Genomic DNA, 18135 nt, shown 5'->3' with positions numbered 1-18135 from the left:
AAAGCAAAGGTCCAGGGAGTCCAGACACTCCTGGGGGGTAAGTATGGCTCTCCCGTAGTTAATTCCGGGACCTTGAGGAGTTGTCTGACTTCTCTGTTATCCGCCATCCTGCTCCCAGGTGGAGTACTAGCCCAAATGTACAAACCATTTGTGCACCAAGATGAGAACATCAAAGCATCTCTTTGCAGGTAAATGGCTAGAGACATAGGAGGATGCTGTGCTGTCTGCTCTGACTTTGCTGGTCCTGTGGCACAGGTATCACGCTCCGTCCCAAACTGGAACCTTTGCTTACCTCTGAATCCATTTCCATTGCCACTGGAGCAGGCGGGAGAAGGGGAGCCTTGGGGCCTGATGACAGGGGCAAAGGCACTCTTCTGTTTGACAGCAGGAAAAACTGAAGAGGAAAATGGGAGGATGGAAGACGTGCTAGAAGATCCAACAGTAGGACTTGATGACATGACTGGAAAGCAAACGCACAATCCTCTTTTAGAAAGGGGACATATCGAGGAGTTCTTTTCAGTACATAGAACCTGTACACAGTTACTGAGAAATTACTAATGGGTTCCAGGCATTGTTCCAGATTCCAGGGCTTCAAAAAATGTTGAATGTGCCAATGACTCTGCCCTGTCCAGCGGGAGAAGAGTCCACAAAGAAAACAACTAAGAGGGTAAAAATCCTGTTGGAGGAATGTACACGATTCTATGGAAACAGCAGGCAGAGTGGTTTTCCGCCTGGGAGAGTCAGGAAGGCATCACCTGATTTTGTGATACACTTTAATTCATGAGTAGAAGCTTGACAAGAGAAGATCAACATCTGAAAACTCATCACATCTACTCAAGAACTAAAACTTCTTTTTCACCCTGAAAAGAAGTTCTGTCTGGGAGCTTTGGACTTCCCTGGCAATTCTGGGGGCTCTGGAGTTCTGGGGTATAGGGTTAATATCTTCTCAGAGAGTACCATGTCTATGGGCATTTCCTCATTAAATGTAAAAGTTTGTTAACATTGAAGAGAGTACCTCCCTCTCCCTCTACTCGCAGAGCTCCTGGGAAATAAAGCTGCAAGTCAGCCTCCTATGATGTAATGCATAGAAAAAAACACTAATATTAACATTAACAGTACTTAAAGGAAGCCAAAAGCTAATGTTGTAATTTCCAAGAAAAATAAAGGCAATTTACACAATGAAGTACTCCACCTCTTATAGTCAGATTCTCCACCAAGTTACAACACACAAGAAGATGATTTTATCTTCTGTGTTCAACTTGCTCAACAAAGGGGTAAAATAGAGTTCACAGAGGTAAAATTGTTAGACATAGCATCTTAGAGTAGAAGGTCAAGTTGCAGGGTCTCACTTTAGCGTACTCTCCAGAATTCTGAACTGTCCATGATGTGTTAAGAATTACTAGAATCTAAATGCAAATCCCATCTAAAGGCTGGGAATGCTAACTTGTTTCATAGCCTCAGTGGCCCAGCTACTCCACAATTAAAGTTTGAAAGTGAGGATGTAAGTGTGACTTATGGTTCAAAGACCAAGTACAAGATGAATTGAAGGCCAAATGTTCTGATGTCCTGTGTAAGGCTCCATCCCAGCTTCCCCTCTCTCATAATAAAGATATACTTTGGGCTATGTTCACACAATTGCATTATAAAGCAATCAGGTAGCACACCTCCACATGATGTCTTTTACAGCCGACTGCAAATCAAAGACTTCAATAAAAGAGCTTTATCTAAAAACGACTTACTGTTAGGTAGTCCTGATTTAAAAAGCTATGTGGAAGAAAGCATCTGAATACATCTCTGTCTTTTCTCACGTAATATGAATCAAAAAAAAAAATTGGAAAGGAGGATAAAGTCCTATAAGAATCTCACATAATACTTGAACATGCAAATGAAGAAGACATTGGGTTAATTCACTAGTATTATCATAGGCTAGGATACAGGGTTAAGCATTGAGAGTGAAACTTAGTCATAGTTCCAAGCACAATCTCCTCTTCTAGCCTTGGTTTTAGCATCAATGGAATGTGTATAGGAGCAGGAAGGGAGGGAACCTCCCCCCTTTCTGTGAGGCAGAGAATTAGAGACCAAAGAAAAGCTGACACTCAGGAGGGCCGAGTCTGACCCCAGTCCAAACTCGGCCATAATGTGTGATCCATGCAGGCACCCAAATGGCACCTGGGCTTCTGTGTCTGCAATAGCAAAACCTCCCCGCATACATCACAACACAGAAGGGGTTTTACAATGTGAATTAGGCACGTACACACACGTACACACACACACACACACACACACACACACACACACACACACACTCGATTCCATTTCTATTCAGCATATGACTCACTTTTACAAATATTTCTTTGCTAATAACAGATCCCAACCTAAAGTAGGCTCAGTAGATCAAATGTGGCTGCCTCTCAGAAGAGGAGTCACCTCAAGCTTTACTAAATGACATAAAGGAATTGTTGAGAGTTGAATAAGCAAAGAGCTATAACATACCCATTTAAAATACTTTTTACAAAACTTTGTCAAATGCCAAATTAGTACATCCAAATCAATTTAAAATTTAATACGACTATCATAAAAATCCTAAAAGGAATTTTAATGTGTGCCTGTCGACAAACATAATTTCTATGTTTACCTATTTAAAACAACAACAACACTGTAAAAGCCAGAAAATCTTGTTAAAAAAATTTTTCAGTAGTAAGAGGCATTTATCTTAACAAATATTAAAATTTATAATAAATCTACATCAGTGAAATCAGTGTTATACTAGCATAAATATAGGCAGACAAATCCTTGGAGAAAACAGAGTTCAGAAACAGACCTGGGTATATGTGAGAATTAAAATTTAATAAACCTGACATTTCAAATTAATAAGGAAATGAATGCATGGAAACAATAATACACTAGCCACGTGGAGACTAAATTTAGAGTGCTTCCTCATGTTAAACGTAAATCTAAGTGGATTAAAGAGTTATTTGTAAAAACAAAATTCTAAAGGTGCTTGTAGAAAAATTAGGAAGGTTATATAATTTATATAATCCTTTCAACCCCCAAGCCTAAACAGAAGGTCATGACATAGATTTGCCACATGACAAAAAAAACTTCTGTAACACATAGAGAACAGGGAAATAAGCAAGTACGGAAAATATTTGTGGTAATTATTTAGATGTGTGCATATCCTCACTAGCTAAGTTTTTAGTGATTCATTAGAAAAAGAAAAGCATCCCAGTAGAAAAGTGGGCACAGGACATGAAAAAGAAAGTCACAAAAGAAGAAATAAAAATGACCAAAAGACCTTGATAGACCAATAAATGTTCAAACTAGTAATCAAATGCATGTTAAGATAGCAATGAGCTGTTATTTCCCACTTACAAAGCTGATAAAGATTAAGAAAAATTAACAAGGCAGGAAAGAGATACTTTTCCTTTACTAAGGGGGAGTATTAACCTTTCTGGAGGGACTTTGGCAATAGGTACCAAAGTATTTGTATTTTTAAATGTGTGTATTTTTACACCCAGTAACGTAATTTCTAGAAGTTAATTCCAAGGAAATAGTTATAAATGCACAAATAGATAGATCTAAGGGCATTTTTATAATTGGGAAAAAACGGAAGTGACCAACAATAGGGTAAACTAACTACATTAAGTCCATAAAATGGAACACTATGCATTCCATTATGCAACGTTAAAACGTTCCATATGCAAACGTTAAAACTAACGTTGGAGAAGACTCTTTAATAACATGGAAAGACATGTCTCCTCAGATGAATAATGTAGATTACATAATAACATATACATCGAACCCACTTTTATTTTTTGAAAACACAAAGCAAAAATCTAGAAGGATGTGATTTACAGCCAAAGATTTAATGATGAGATCTCTGACTGATGGGATTATGAACATTCTTAAATTTATTCTTTCTACTTGTCTATATTTTTAAAAATTTCTGCAATGAATATGTATGACTTCTGATGTAGCAGAAACCAGTAAAAGCTGTTAAAATAAACTCATGGGAAAATCTCTATTGCTTTGGTAAAATATAATATAATCCTTAGTAGTAGGCATAATAGCTATCTTAGATACTAACATTCCTCTTCGATTTAAAGCTTTATGTCCTGCAAACGAAAAAAAAGGTAGTCCATTTACCTTTCTGTTACAAAAAAAGCAAAGAGACTAATAAATTCTCAAATTCCTGGGAAAAGCTTGTTCACTGTAGTTAACTTCAGTAAGCAAACATCACTCCTAATATCTGTTCTCCGTTCTTGAGACACAGGTCTGCACCCTTGAAGGACTTTATAGAGCCTAGCTTCACATCTGTGAACTTTGGTAGTTTTACCACTTTTCTTCTACTCCCTTTTTCATTGATCTTATGGCAGAATCCCATTAGCTGTGTATCCAAGCAGACACTGCAATTTTCAAAATGTGTCTATCCATGACTAGAGGCTATACTTTAAAAGTTAACAATGGTTATCTCTGCATAGAAATAAAATGTGTCATTTTTTTCTTTATTACGTATACATGCTTTTCTAAGAGTCTATAATGAGAACATTACTGTTGTAATAGGATATTTTTTCTTTTCTAAAGAAAAAGACAATAGAAATTTATCAAAATGTTAACAAGATTGTTTTTTATGGTGGGAGTAGGCTTCCTTTTTAAAACTGCTTTCATGGGCTCCAAATTTTCTACAATAATCAGTTAATATTCTACAATAGACACTGTCGTGGTGTTTCGTTTTGAAAATATAAAAATATTGAGGGCATGGTCTAAGACTCTGTGAGTGAAGTAGGAGCGCCTGAGGAGTGGTTGGATTTCTGTCTTATGGATTCTGTTCCAGACTTTGGATTTGCTAGGTGGCTATTCTGCTTTGGAAGAAGTGGTCCCCTGTGTGTTGCAGGCTTGTTGAGTAGGCCATCTTTGGGAACACCAAAGTGCACCCATTTTGGGAAAACTGATCACACATCTTCACAATTGAGAATTTCTCTGGACATCTCTCTCTCTGTGGATAAAGGCCAAAGTAAAGGCCAGCACGTCTGGCCCAGAAATCTCTGCAAACATGGGGAGTTAAGGAAAAACCACTTTTCTTCTTATAAGGATTGATTGGCTTGCACAGTCCCAGCTGGACTTCACCGGGCACACATCCTCCTTTGCATTGAGCCATTGCATTTGTTGGCGCTAAGGGGTCTGTCAGCATTTCATTATAACCCCTATTGTCAGGGGTTTAGAATTCAGCCATAAAAACTTGCACTGAGCTGGAACTTGGCACACACTGCTACCGCCAGGAAGTGAAGTTTGTATGTGAAATTGAAAAAACATCTGTTTGGCCATTTTTGAAGTAGTGTGAGAGCAAAACTAGTAAAGATGCAGGTTTTTGATACTCTGCGTTGGCCATAATGCAAGTGAACTTGACCAAAAGGCTTGGCTTTATTTCTTTTTAATGTCTCTGGCAAGTGATTGCTCCATGGCATGCTCCGGCCATATTAGACTAGTTTAAAAAATAAAATGAAAAACTGTAGAATGGTGTTTTCAGACACAAGCAACTGAATCGACGAAATGGTTTCCCCTGGGCTTTTCTTTTTTGTGTGTGTATTTCCCGGAGAAGTTAAAACTTTGCTGGTTAGAAACACAGGTCAGATGCTATTGTAATGAACTCCATAGGGTATTCGGTATTTTTGCAGTAGGGGAATTTTATTGTAATGAATGCAGTGTTTGGAATCCCATTCCCAATCTGCAACTCCTTTAGAGCCTCCCTCAGAAAATGAAGGTGCAAGGATCATACAGACCCAGTAGGAGCAAGGAGGAGGTTCTTGGCTATATTTCCCCACTCCTGTTGGGCAGGACACCTTTTTCTTTTTATTCTGTGCATGCTGTCTTGTTTAATTTGAAGATTTGAGGTGTTAATATCTTTCCTGTAGCAGTGGGATTGAGTGATCGAGAAGGGATACTGGAAGGGATGCTGGTGGGGGAAGAGTTCCTCCCTATCAAATGAATTATCTACTAAGAAACATCAAGCAACTGACGCTCACTGGGCATTTTCATTTACGTATTCATCATCTGTCTGTCTATTCATCTATCTCCCTCTCTCTCCTCCTCTACCTCCCCACTCTCTCACCCCACCCACCCAAGCTTCCCTATCTTTTTTTCTCTCTCTCTCTCTCTCCCTCCCCATCACTACACTACACACTGTATTATTATATTGATCATGTTTGATCTACAACAATGACAATTTCCTATAGTTCAACTTCATACACATATTTATTCAATAAATACTCGTATATGACTGAACATGTGAAATTGTTGTTTTTTTGGAAATCAAAGAGAGATAATTTCATATGGGTCAGCCCAATCATGTATTATAAATATATAAAATATTTCTTACATTATTGAATAATTTAAAAACATGGTATTCTGAAGCTGATAACATGTATTCTAGTCCTATTTTTACAATTTATTAGCTATGAATCCTTGAGCAAGTGATTTTATAACAATATCTTAGAAGGGCAATGGTGATAATAATAATTATTACTATTATTATATCTACATCATAATTAGGTTGTCATGAGGATCTGACTAAACTCTGTGAACATGCTTTTTAGGCTATAGAGTGGAATGCAGCCACAAATTACTTATTGTTGTCACCAATGAATGACTGGTGACATTATTTACACAATGGCTCTCTTGCCCTTGAATCACTTGTAGGAGCTGTTAAAAATGTGGTCCCTTCTGCACACAGGATCCCCTCCCTCTCCACAGAGACGCATGGGAGAAACCTAGATTTTCTCCTGAGCTACTAAAAAAATAATGTGTGGACATAAAATCTTATAACAAATATAGTGTTTCTGTCTTTGCTTTACCATCTTGTAAGCTTTTGAAGCAAATTAATGGCTCCCTGGAATGACCGAATGGCACTCCTTCTGCCCTTGGCTTCAGCTAATACTCTTTTCCATATTTTTTTCTTTTACCTCAGTTTCTTTTGTTTCTACTTTATACTTTCATACTACCCGTCTGAACACTAATATTCCCCCAAAACATTTTTGGAACAAGATAAGGTAAAAACAAGTAAAGAAATAAATAAAACAAGCAAGCAACCGTTTGTTTACCTCCATCACCCTGATCTAATTGATCTGGGCCTCATGACAAGACACAGCACAGAACTCATGTCCTTGCAGCAACACGTCTTTAGTTGTGCTAGAAGAACCAACCTCTACTACCCCTGCTACCTGGTTACTGTGTTTATCACATGGAGTGTTGCGTGTAATTCATCAAACAGATAACTCAGAAATAACTTATGAGTGTGTATTGCCAGGGAACCACAGGCTCCTTAGCCCTGGCATGACACTTCTGATCTGTGGTGGAAATGGCTGCTTGCCATCCTTGACTCGCCCTTGTTCCTGGCATGAGGGAACCACTCTGGGTGAACAGAGGGTCAGTTGCAGAGCCTTGCAACAAGATCCAGCATTTCAAGAACACCTACTCAATCATTCAGACTCTCCGTGGTGGCCTCTCCTCTGGCCTGAAGTATTTCCTTAACTAGGTTTGAAAAACACATATTCTCTTGGGCTCCTGGGAACATTGTGTAAGTACTGGGCTTAGTCTCCAAAGCAATCTGAATGAGTTTTCATAACTTCCTAGGACATCTACCTTGCCACTAGCCCACAGATTAGGATTAAGAGATGCTGTCTCTATCCATTCCTCTATCCATGGACCATAGGTTGCTTCCATATCTTGGCTATTGTAAATAATGCTGCAATGAACATGGGGGTGCAGATATATTTTTGAATTAGCGTTTTCATTTTCTTTGGACAAATACCCAGACGTGGAATTGCTGGGTTGTGATAAGTTTTCTCAGTGACAGATGATGACTAGACTTAGTGTGGTGATCACAATGTAGGGTATATACATGTCCAATCATTATATTGTATATCTGAAACTAATATATAAACTGTATACCAACTATATATTTTTTAAAACCGTATATAGTATAAGGTTCTGTCTCCATGTATCACACTCTTACAAGCAGTCAAGGTCCATCTCTCTAGAAGGAGGAAAGAGCTACATGACAAAGCAAGAAGGGAGCATGGTATGAAACACAAAATAACTTGAAGCCATAAATTCTGTATCCAAAGTATTGCCCTGATCTACTCTAGCTTGAGTAAGTCAGTTAACTGCTGTGCACGTAAACCTCCTCACCTACAAGGAGATAATATTGACCTCAGAAAGTTCTTATGAAGATTAAATAAATATCACATCTGAAAGTGCCTAGTGAAAAGAGTACATTAGGTTAATTGAAAAGGAATCTCAATTCCTCATTCCCATCTACACAAACCATATACACTCTTTCTCTGTAAAAAAAAAAAGGGGGGTGGGGAGGGGAATAGTTTCATCCCCTTTCTTTGCCCCAGAAGGTTTTGAGTAACCAAATGAGTCTGAATCCAGCTAAGGGAAATGAACAAACGGCAGGAAGAACATTTCATCAGGAAATTGGACTCTTCCTCCACAAATCAGTGAGATGTAGGAATGCAATTCTCCTTCAAAAGGTTGAATAGCAAAACCCACGGACAGAGAGCAGGGAGAGGTGGGCAGTGGAGAGGTCACTTACTTCCATAAGGGGAGCCTGTGGGGGAGCCATTTAGAAATCCTGGTGACCCTGGAACGCCCAGGTTGGCCATGGGGACGTTGCTGTAGCCATTCATACTGTTACTGGAGGTGCTGTAATTAGACTGCTGAGGAGTGGAGCTGGAAGAGTAGCCCCGCGGAGAGATGCTGCTTGTATTGCGGATGTATCCTAGGCAACAAAGAAAATTCTGGGTAAATGAACCAGCGCGCACGCACATGGCACAGGCCAAATATGGCAGCACAGATCCACATTGGTCTCCAGGCTATAGAGGACCACCAAACCCACCCCAGACAGGGTAGAAAGTGTGCATTTTGCCTTCATCCTTTTATACCTTCCTCTCCCTTCCCCATCCTATATAAAGTAATGCCCCATAGTCCCTCTCTCCTCTTCTTTCACATATGCTGTCAACAGCTCCCATTCATACCAAGGAATGAATGACTAATGGCAATGGGCGCTGACATATCCCAAACCATATTTCAAATAACACTAGACCCTATAAGATATTAATAGGTATCACTGAAAAAAGCATTCTATGATCAAACAAAGCTTGGCAGATGTTGCATACTGTAACCATTCCTTGAAGATTTACATATGAAGGGCCTAGCAAATAACTAAATCAGTTTAACTTTGCTAATTGAGTGTTTCCTAAATTTAACATACCATAGCTTCTTTTCTGGGAGTGGTGAGGAAAAGGTATTCTAATGACATCTCAAGAACCCCTAGTATTCTGCAGATTACAGCTTTGGAAATGTTAGTGTAAAGTTGTTACCATGTCCCGTGTGGGGGTGGAGAACATTTTCATTCAAAAATGTTGATAAGTTCTTCTAAAAGTGCTGTTGTTGACCAAAGACTTGGAAGCATTAGCAATTGAGTTTGGGTAAATTCAGCCGATAAGTGGGATGGGGGAAGGGAGAATGAATCCTCCCCATACTTCTGAAACCCAAGCACCAATATATCAACTGATCTATCCTGAAATAATCCACTTTGGGTAACTGTCTCTAGAATTATTTAGGAAATGTCCCAAATTTGAAAACAAAAAACAAAACAGAAAAAAAAATACGGTAATATTCTATCCACCCCACCCTTCTGTAAGAACTAACCCTAGGCATAAGAGTAAGGAATTCCTTCCAATGGCTGAATGAAATTAGAAACAAAACTATTGCAGGTTTAGGGACATCATTAAGAACATTCATTTCTTATAAAAAATATTTATAATATATTTAGCACCTTCATAAAATCAACTTCAATGCCCCAAATTTGTACATGATATACTTTACATGGAAAAGCACAGTTAACTGTTTGTTGCTATACATTTGTTGCTATACATTTGTATATGAGATAATACACAAACAGAAGTTACCAGATAAACCCAAGCCATTCACCCTGGTTACTAAGAAGGGAGAGTTGGGGATAGTAAGTGATAATGGCAATAATTCAGCTTCTTTCCACTATTCAATCTGGTGATCGCAATAGCAGAAGTGTAAATTTTACTCAAATAACACCTGTAAATCTAGTTTCATTATGCCTAAACCCTGCTAAATTCCTAATACCCAATCTTATACTTAAGTATTTCCAGTTAAAGGGATTCTATCTAGTATGTTAAAAGCTCAAACTCTTAACAATATACCACCTATAATGTTGAGATAACTCAATAGTATATGATTGCATTGCTTGTCTGGGGATACACTCTTTTGGTGGTATACAAATCCAGCTTTAACTCCTTCCACTCCAGCAGAACCAATCTTTTAAATCTATAAGATGTTTGACTTTTGACTCTGAGAAAAGTAGTACCTTGATTATTTCCCTGTGTTGACTCTGAGATGCTGACCCCAAGTTGGCTGCCATAAGAATTGATGCCCATCATGCCACTGTGAGCTGGAGAGCTGGAAAGAGCTGGGATCTGGCTGGGATTCCTGGGGACACTGTACAGGGCTTCAGCAATGTCTGCAGCTCGCTTCAAAATGATGTCCTACAAAATGGCAGGTTGAGGTGAGCGTTTTATCCAGCATAAAGAATCAAAATCAACAGAGTGCAAGATGTGAGAGTCTAACCTGGTTATTGTGTGGTGTCCCATAGAGGGCCTCCACTAGATCTGCAGCTCTTTTCAACAGCATTTCCTAGGAAAAGAAAAGAAAGGGTTGGGTATATGCAAAGAAAAAAACCCCAAATAGTAAACACAAAGGAAAATGTTGTATAAAAGTAACAGGTCCAGACATCCCCAAAAATGTAAATAACTAGCCAAGAGGTCCTATATTTGGCTTGAGAGGTAGAATATAATCATACATATAAATCCTTCTATAAATATGTAGCTACATGGAATTCATCTAGATAAAATGGTTCCATAAATGGTTGTGCTACGAAAACAACCAACTTGAGGGTGGAGTTGGTTAAAATTAATAAAAGTCATGAAAGTTTTATTAAGAATTACTCTCAGACCATTCCATTAAAAAATCTGGTACCCTAATTAACCAAGTATTCTTACAATGATTGATGGACTTGTGGTTAGCTGCTTGCCAAGGAGTTGTCCATAGTACTGAAATTATCTTGGCAATGCCTTCCGCAAAATTTTATTCTAGTAAAGATGAATTCTTTCAATAATATTCCCTCCTGTTCACTTTAACCAGAGAGAATTAGTGTTCAGTAATCCCTTTCCTCTCATTTTGTCTTTTCCACCTCCTGTTTTTAACAGCCTTTTAAATTGCTATTAACCTACTTTCCAGATATCATCTAATTTAATGATGGGACTGGGGATTTTTCCAAGTGAAAAATAAAGGTGTGGTGTGATATAGAAACAACTGTGGTACTTGAATTTTACTCACAGTACAGAAAACAGAACATGGCATATTATAATGTGTGTGCTTAAAATGCAAATACAAATGTTAAAATTCAATACTTTCTCATTAATTGAATGCCCAATAAATTGATGGATTTTTTTAAAAAAGAAAGCTAAAATAATGCACCAGATTCATGATATAATTTTCATAAGCAAGTTCCTTTAAAAGTGATGCATTTCATAGAAATTTTAGATAAAGGTGTTTTTCACTCTATTAAATGCCTATGTAAATAGTAGGCCCTCAATGAATACTTGATTGTGGATTAATGTGCCCCTCCAATTATCGGTAAATAAAATTATATTTAAATACAAAGGAGTGGGAACTTACACTTTTAGGCAATTACACAATTATTTATTTTCATAAAGTTGGCAGTGTTTTATAAGCTGAATATTCATGGTGTATCTGTTTTAAAAGCCCAAATTTTCAGATTCCATATTTCCACAGAGATTAATCATAATATATTTCATAGTTAGTAGATATTTTATGTGCATCTTGTATCTAAAGCAGGGGTGTCAAAATTGTGGCCTGCGGGCCAACTGTGGCCCGCAATCCATTGTTAATTGGCCCGCAGCAAATCCAAAAATATATTTAGTTTACTTAAATAAACCAGGTGAGGCAATACATACTTCACCTCGAGTGAGTGGCCTGGCTGTTTGTGTATTTTACCGCATATGGCCCTTGGTAAAAAACATTGAAAAAAGTGTTGACACCCCTGATCTAAAGCTTAGCCAAATTTCAAGGCCTAATTTAATTTTCAAGGAATTTAAGTTGCTGGATTGATCTAAATTTGCTGAGACCATACAAAAAGGTTTTCACATGTCAATTTCCAAAACGTTTTACCTTAGCTAATCTCTCAGGATCTCCAGGATGCCTCGGGATGACTTTCTGCAACCTCTGGAAGCCATAGTCTATGGTGGGTTCGTTTAATGCTGAAAAATAAAAGCTTCCTTTTTGAGTATGTATCCTGGCCATAGAGAAAGCTTCTAATTAAGTCTTCCACAGGTAATAGAAAGGTTCTGATATTATCTAAGAATTTATGCATACTAGATACAATCAGTTAAAGATTTCTGCTACTGACATTGATTAATTCACACTTATAAGTTTGGAGTTAATAGTCATTTCATGTTTTACCATTAGAATAATATTTTAAAATTTTAGGATTATTACAATGATTTTATCATTTTTGCCTTAAGTGCACACCCTTATAATTTCCTGCTCACGCTGACATAATCAGAAATATTACACAATTAACCATATCCCAGTTTCTTACGAAGACCATAAACTATCTTCACATGCTTTTCCCTTCTTTCCCAAGTATGACTTTATTACTATTACTTCTTCTCCTAAATATTACTTGTTTTTAATTATTCTCTTAATATTTACGTGTGTGTGTATGTATGTGTGTGGGGGAGGGGTGCCAAGAAAATGTATACAAGTGGACACTTTGGTCAATGTTGCTCAAGGAGTAGTTCACCATAATCAGAAGTGCCTGGACGCTGATGGTAACCAAGTCAAACGAGATTTGTATTCATCTTTTGTTATCAATATATATATATATACCTTCTGTGAGTTTAGTTTCATAAAACCCTGTTGCTATGCATAATACACTTTCAGAATTTCCAATTATATTTCATTGCATGAACATTTGTTTAATGTCAGACTCCACCATATACTCTAAGTTCCATAGGAACAGAACTCATACTTGTTTGGCTTTGCCACTGTGTTCTCACTTGTTGAAGTCAGTGCCTGGCACATAGTAGGCACTTCGTGTCAACAATTATACAGTGAGTGACTGAGTGAATAAATGAATGAGTGAATGAATGACATACTTCAGAATTTCTACTGTACTAAAGAGTTTTCAGAGTTGATTCCTTTATCCTTTCTCCTTCCTCTCTTCCTTTACTTTTTAAGTTTGTGGTTTAAATTTTATGGTTTTAAAATTATTGCATGATCAAAATAAAGGAAACAGATACAATAAATGAAATAACCACTGCACTCCCTTGAGGCAGCAATAAGCACCGGAGATGTATTTTCTTTTAAATCTTCCTTTTTGCATTCTTGGTTTACGAATATATGTTGCTATTATTCTAAGAAAACAACATCTTTTATTTTAAAAATATAAAAAAATTTAAATAGATAAGTAAAAATAAAACTACCCATTTTAGAGATGATCTGGGTTAACATCTTTGCTTATAGCTTTCCAAATTTAATACACACACATACTTAAAATTATTCAAAGACATACTATTCACACTGTTATACAACCTACTTTTTATCCATTTAACAATATATCAAACTTTTCCCCAGGTTATTAAATATTCTTTTATAACATTATTTAAAATTCCTGCATATTTTTCCATGACATAGCCTATAATTTATTTAAATGGCTTCCTAACGTTTGGTATTTAACATGATCCTAATTTCTCACTATTATAAAAATCAGAGCAATAATTATCCTTTGTGTTTAACTTTAATTCTTTCAATCGGAAAATTCCCAGAATTAGAATTACTAGACCAAAAATTATGATTATACTTAAGGCTTTTCACATATACTGTCTAATTATTCCTCAGAAGAAAGTACAAATTTATATTCTCGTCAGCAATGCACGTGGTCATTTTAGCTTACATTAACTTTATTCATCAGTGAGGTTGAAAATTGTTTTCTTATACTTGCTGATGATTTTAATGTTTTCTCTTATGAACTGCTTATTAATAGTTTCTGCTCTCTTTTCTATTGGGGAGTAGCCTTTTTCTTTTGTAAAAACACTTTCTGTATTAATATTTTTAACTCTGACTGTCACCATGTTACAATATCATATCCCAATGTGTCCTTAGGTACTACATGTAGAAAGACCATCCCAACTCCAAAATCTGGTAAGTAGACACACACACACACACACACACACACACACACACACATTGTACATATTCATACATATATGAATTATTTTTATTATTATTATTATTAGTTTCAGGTGTACAAAACAATGTAATAGTTAGACATTTACACCCCTCACAAAGTGATAACCCTCCTCCCCCAATCTACTACCCCTCTGACATCATACATAGCTGTTACTGTTCCATTGACTCTATTCCCTATTCTGTAAGCCACATCCTGTGACTATATATATATTAAATTACAGTTGACATTCAATATTATTCAGCTTCCAGTGTACAGAGGTCATATATGAATTCTTCTTTAGGTCCACTAGTAAAATGAGTACTATTCATCATATAGGTGGTACGTTTTTTGGTGTTCATTTTTATTTTTTTGCTATGTGTTTCAAAATAACTTATTATTTTAATTGTGAATATGATTATTACCCTTTCATCACATTTTCCAAGAGTTTTCCTTGTACCTAGAAGCACACTAGGTTTTTATGTGTCTGTGCAGGCAGCGTATGTGAGAATAGTGTGTGGCACTATATGATATGTCATTAAGAGAATCAGCTTTAGAGTCAAGTAGATCTGGGATTTGATTTCCAGCTCTACCATTAATTTCTAAGAGCTCCAGTTTAAAATCCATCCAATGAGTTTGCTGTCAAAATGAAATGAAACAATTTATATAATGCCCCAAGCACAGTTCTTGGCACATAAAAGATCTTAACCAATTGTAGCTATCTATTATTTTGTAACCGAACCCCTGACAGATGTCATAATTCTTTTCTGTTCATTCTTAAGCTTGTACATTAATAGCATCTACATGTAATGATCATTCATCTCCTTTTGATAGGTATATTAATCTCATTTAGTTCTTTTAATTCCATTCTTACATTGGCTAAAACTTCCCAAACAGTATCTAAAAATGAGGATGATGGTGAATATTCTTGCTTGATTTCCTCTAAATTAGAATGACACTAACCTTTCATTACCAAATGCATTGTTGGCTATTTGAGAAGGTACTAGTTATCATGCTTCAATAAGGATTTCTATCAAGTATTGTTAGAATTTCAGAAAATTACAATCATATGAATTTTCTCCTTTCACCAATTTATATTGTACTTTATAATAGATTTCCCAATATTTCATAATTAAACGTTTAGTGATGTGTGGGATATATAATTTCCTTAGTATATGTCTGAATTCAAATATTTTCTTAAGGCTACTGGTGTAAGGATTAGGTTATTGAAAATAGTGCCTGGCACATAGTGTACACTCAACAAGTGGTAGTTATTATTGTTGCTAGGAATTTATGTGTCCATATTAATAACTGGGATTGTGTATATGGTGCTATACAGCTTCAGGTTGATTTTTATTTTATACCACCTTTGGAAAATAAATTGAGAAGCTTTCTATATTTTATCCTATGCTCTATAAAACTTATATAGCATGGATATTGCCTCTTGACTAAAAGTTTGAAAGAATCCCAGTGAAATTGCTTTTGTTAAGGTCACCAATAACATTTTAGCCAAAGCAAGAGGAACTTTTCCATTCTTACCTTAAACTCAAGTTAGCATTTGACATTGGAAATACTCTCCTGCTGGAAATACTTCCACCCATTGGCTTTCCTGAATGCACACTGCCCTGTTTCCCTCTGACCTCTCTGGCCATGCCATCTCAGCCTGCTTAAAGGACTGTTCTTCTTCAGAACATCTTGCAAATGCTAATATTCCTCACATTTGTTGCCAAGGCAACAGTTTTCTCCTTGGTTATACATTCTCCCTTGCTAACTTCATGAGTTCCCCCATGATTTCCATGTCAAGCTACATGCTGACTATTATAAGTCTTTATCTTCAATCCAGTTAGCTTGCCCAAGATATAGCCTTATCCATCCAATTACTGGCTGGAAATTTCCATGTAGATGGCCCATGGACTTCTCCCATTCAAGATACCCTAAGCCCATGAGATTCTCAGTGAATTGTCCACCAGAGTGCCAATCAGAAACCTTGGATTCATTCTTTTATTTCTCAATATCATTGGCATTTTTCTAGGAAACCACACATTTAATCAAGATTTTAAATGTTTTAGCATCAATTGTAGATAGTAATTTGTTTAAAATTCTAATCTCCTATTTATGGTTCTCCCCTTTTTCCCCTTTGTTGTAACTTCCTGAATAGTCATATTTCTAATTTTTGTCTTCCTTTGGTTCTAAAGAGAATATCCCAAAATTTCCAGGTGTTTGGGCATTGAATTGTTAATTATTTATTCTAGCTAATTGCACTGGATTAAAAAAAGGTGACTTGCAGAACATCTGCCTTTTGGAATCTATTAAGTTTTTTGTGAATTAATATGTATTAGTCTTGCATGTGTTCCATGGGTAATGCTTTAAATGTATTAATATATCTGTTTGGTCATATTATTTAATATATTTTATACCTAATTGCTACTACAAATTTATCCTTCCACAGTCTCCTTGTATTTCTAATAGTTTTTAATGTATATATTTTCCTCTAATGATTAGGAAGATACATATCCTATTTTAACTTAAAGGTATACCTTTAGATTTATTACAAAAATATTTTACTTTTTCTAATTATTTGAGTTTGTTGAGCCCAACTACATTTAAAGAATTTTACTTACTTTTCTTCACCTCATTCTCTCCACTTTTACATTTTTGTTGGTAGTTTATCATCTTTCAGCTAATGTTACTATTACTAGATTTTCTATGATCTGCATCTTTTAGACATTAATTTTCGTATTTACATTAAGCTTCATCACGGTATTAAGAGTAACTTAGATACTGTATATTTCACCGCTTTCTCTGTTGCCCCAATAGTCCTGTAACAGCATAACTTTTTCATTCTTGTAGTTTTCATTGATCCAACTCTCCCACAGTCAGGTTACATCAGTAAGAATAAGAGCTGAATTCTTTCCAGGCCCTTATATATATCTTTCTGTTTTCCTCACACATAAATGACAACTTCCCTGGATACAGATTGTTAAGTATACTCTTTTTCCATTCAAGGTCCAGTTTCTGCTTGCATCCCTATTCTCACTCTTTGAGGTGAGGACAGAAGAGGCCTATGGAGTTTTATTGGAGTCTCCTCCATTATTTCCTAGCCTTACTCTTCTTCTCCAGGAGGGGAAGGATGCGTGTTTCGTATATCCACACACAAGCCTGTCTGCACACAATAGTATAATGGCACAAAATTTCAGGCATATTGATGGCACCAGCCTAGTTTCAAACATGAATACTAGATTTCCCTTACTTTTATGTTTTCTTGAAAACATCCGCTGATATATTCTTACACTCACGTTACCATCTTACCCTGAAACAGATGTAAGAAGACCTGGGTATAGAATTGGAATCATTCTGTAAAATTGTTTTTCCCACTTAGCATTACAATAACAGCAACTTCTGAAGTCTTTTTCTTTAATAAGAGGATTTTTAGTGGCTGTAATATTCAATAATGAAAATTGTTATTACCATTGTTAGAATTTACCAAAGGCTTACCGTGTTACAGGTATTACGCTAAACCTTTTACACACATTAGCTCATTTATCCTCATGACGACCCCACGACATGGGCTTTATCTCATTTTAAGGCAGTTCCAGGCAGTGAAGGTGGGATCTGTACCCAGCTTCTCGAATCCAAGGCCTACAGCCTTAATTTTTCTTGCTATAGAACTAGAGATATTGTTCCAAGCTCCAGCCAGGCATGCCAGCAACCCCCTGGGCCAAAAGCTACTCCTCTGCGCTTAACTACACAACAGGAGCTGGTGAAGAGCAGAGAAAGTGTTGAAAAGT

General features: G+C 36.5%; 1 protein-coding gene across 2 annotated transcripts in view; it reads right to left on the bottom strand.

The window, feature by feature from the left end:
* The window catches only part of EBF2 (EBF transcription factor 2), a 189029-nt gene that overhangs the window by 8263 nt on the left and 162631 nt on the right, over positions 1-18135 (bottom strand). Inside the window, exons 11-15 of one of the 2 annotated variants that reach the window (XM_081077586.1) lie at positions 12289-12377; positions 10666-10731; positions 10406-10583; positions 8597-8782; positions 293-460 (exon numbers count right to left, since the gene is read on the bottom strand). In XM_081077586.1, the coding sequence (XP_080933712.1) occupies positions 293-460; positions 8597-8782; positions 10406-10583; positions 10666-10731; positions 12289-12377 (687 nt within the window). The remainder of the gene's footprint in view (positions 1-292; positions 461-8596; positions 8783-10405; positions 10584-10665; positions 10732-12288; positions 12378-18135) is intronic. The other variant, XM_081077587.1, reaches the window with a different exon arrangement.

The sequence above is a fragment of the Rhinolophus hipposideros genome (genome assembly GCF_964194185.1).
Source record: "Rhinolophus hipposideros genome assembly, chromosome: 16".
NCBI classification, from domain to species: Eukaryota; Metazoa; Chordata; class Mammalia; order Chiroptera; family Rhinolophidae; genus Rhinolophus; species Rhinolophus hipposideros.
The sequence above is the reverse complement of the archived record's forward strand: the minus strand, read 5'-3'. Positions and strand labels throughout refer to the sequence as shown.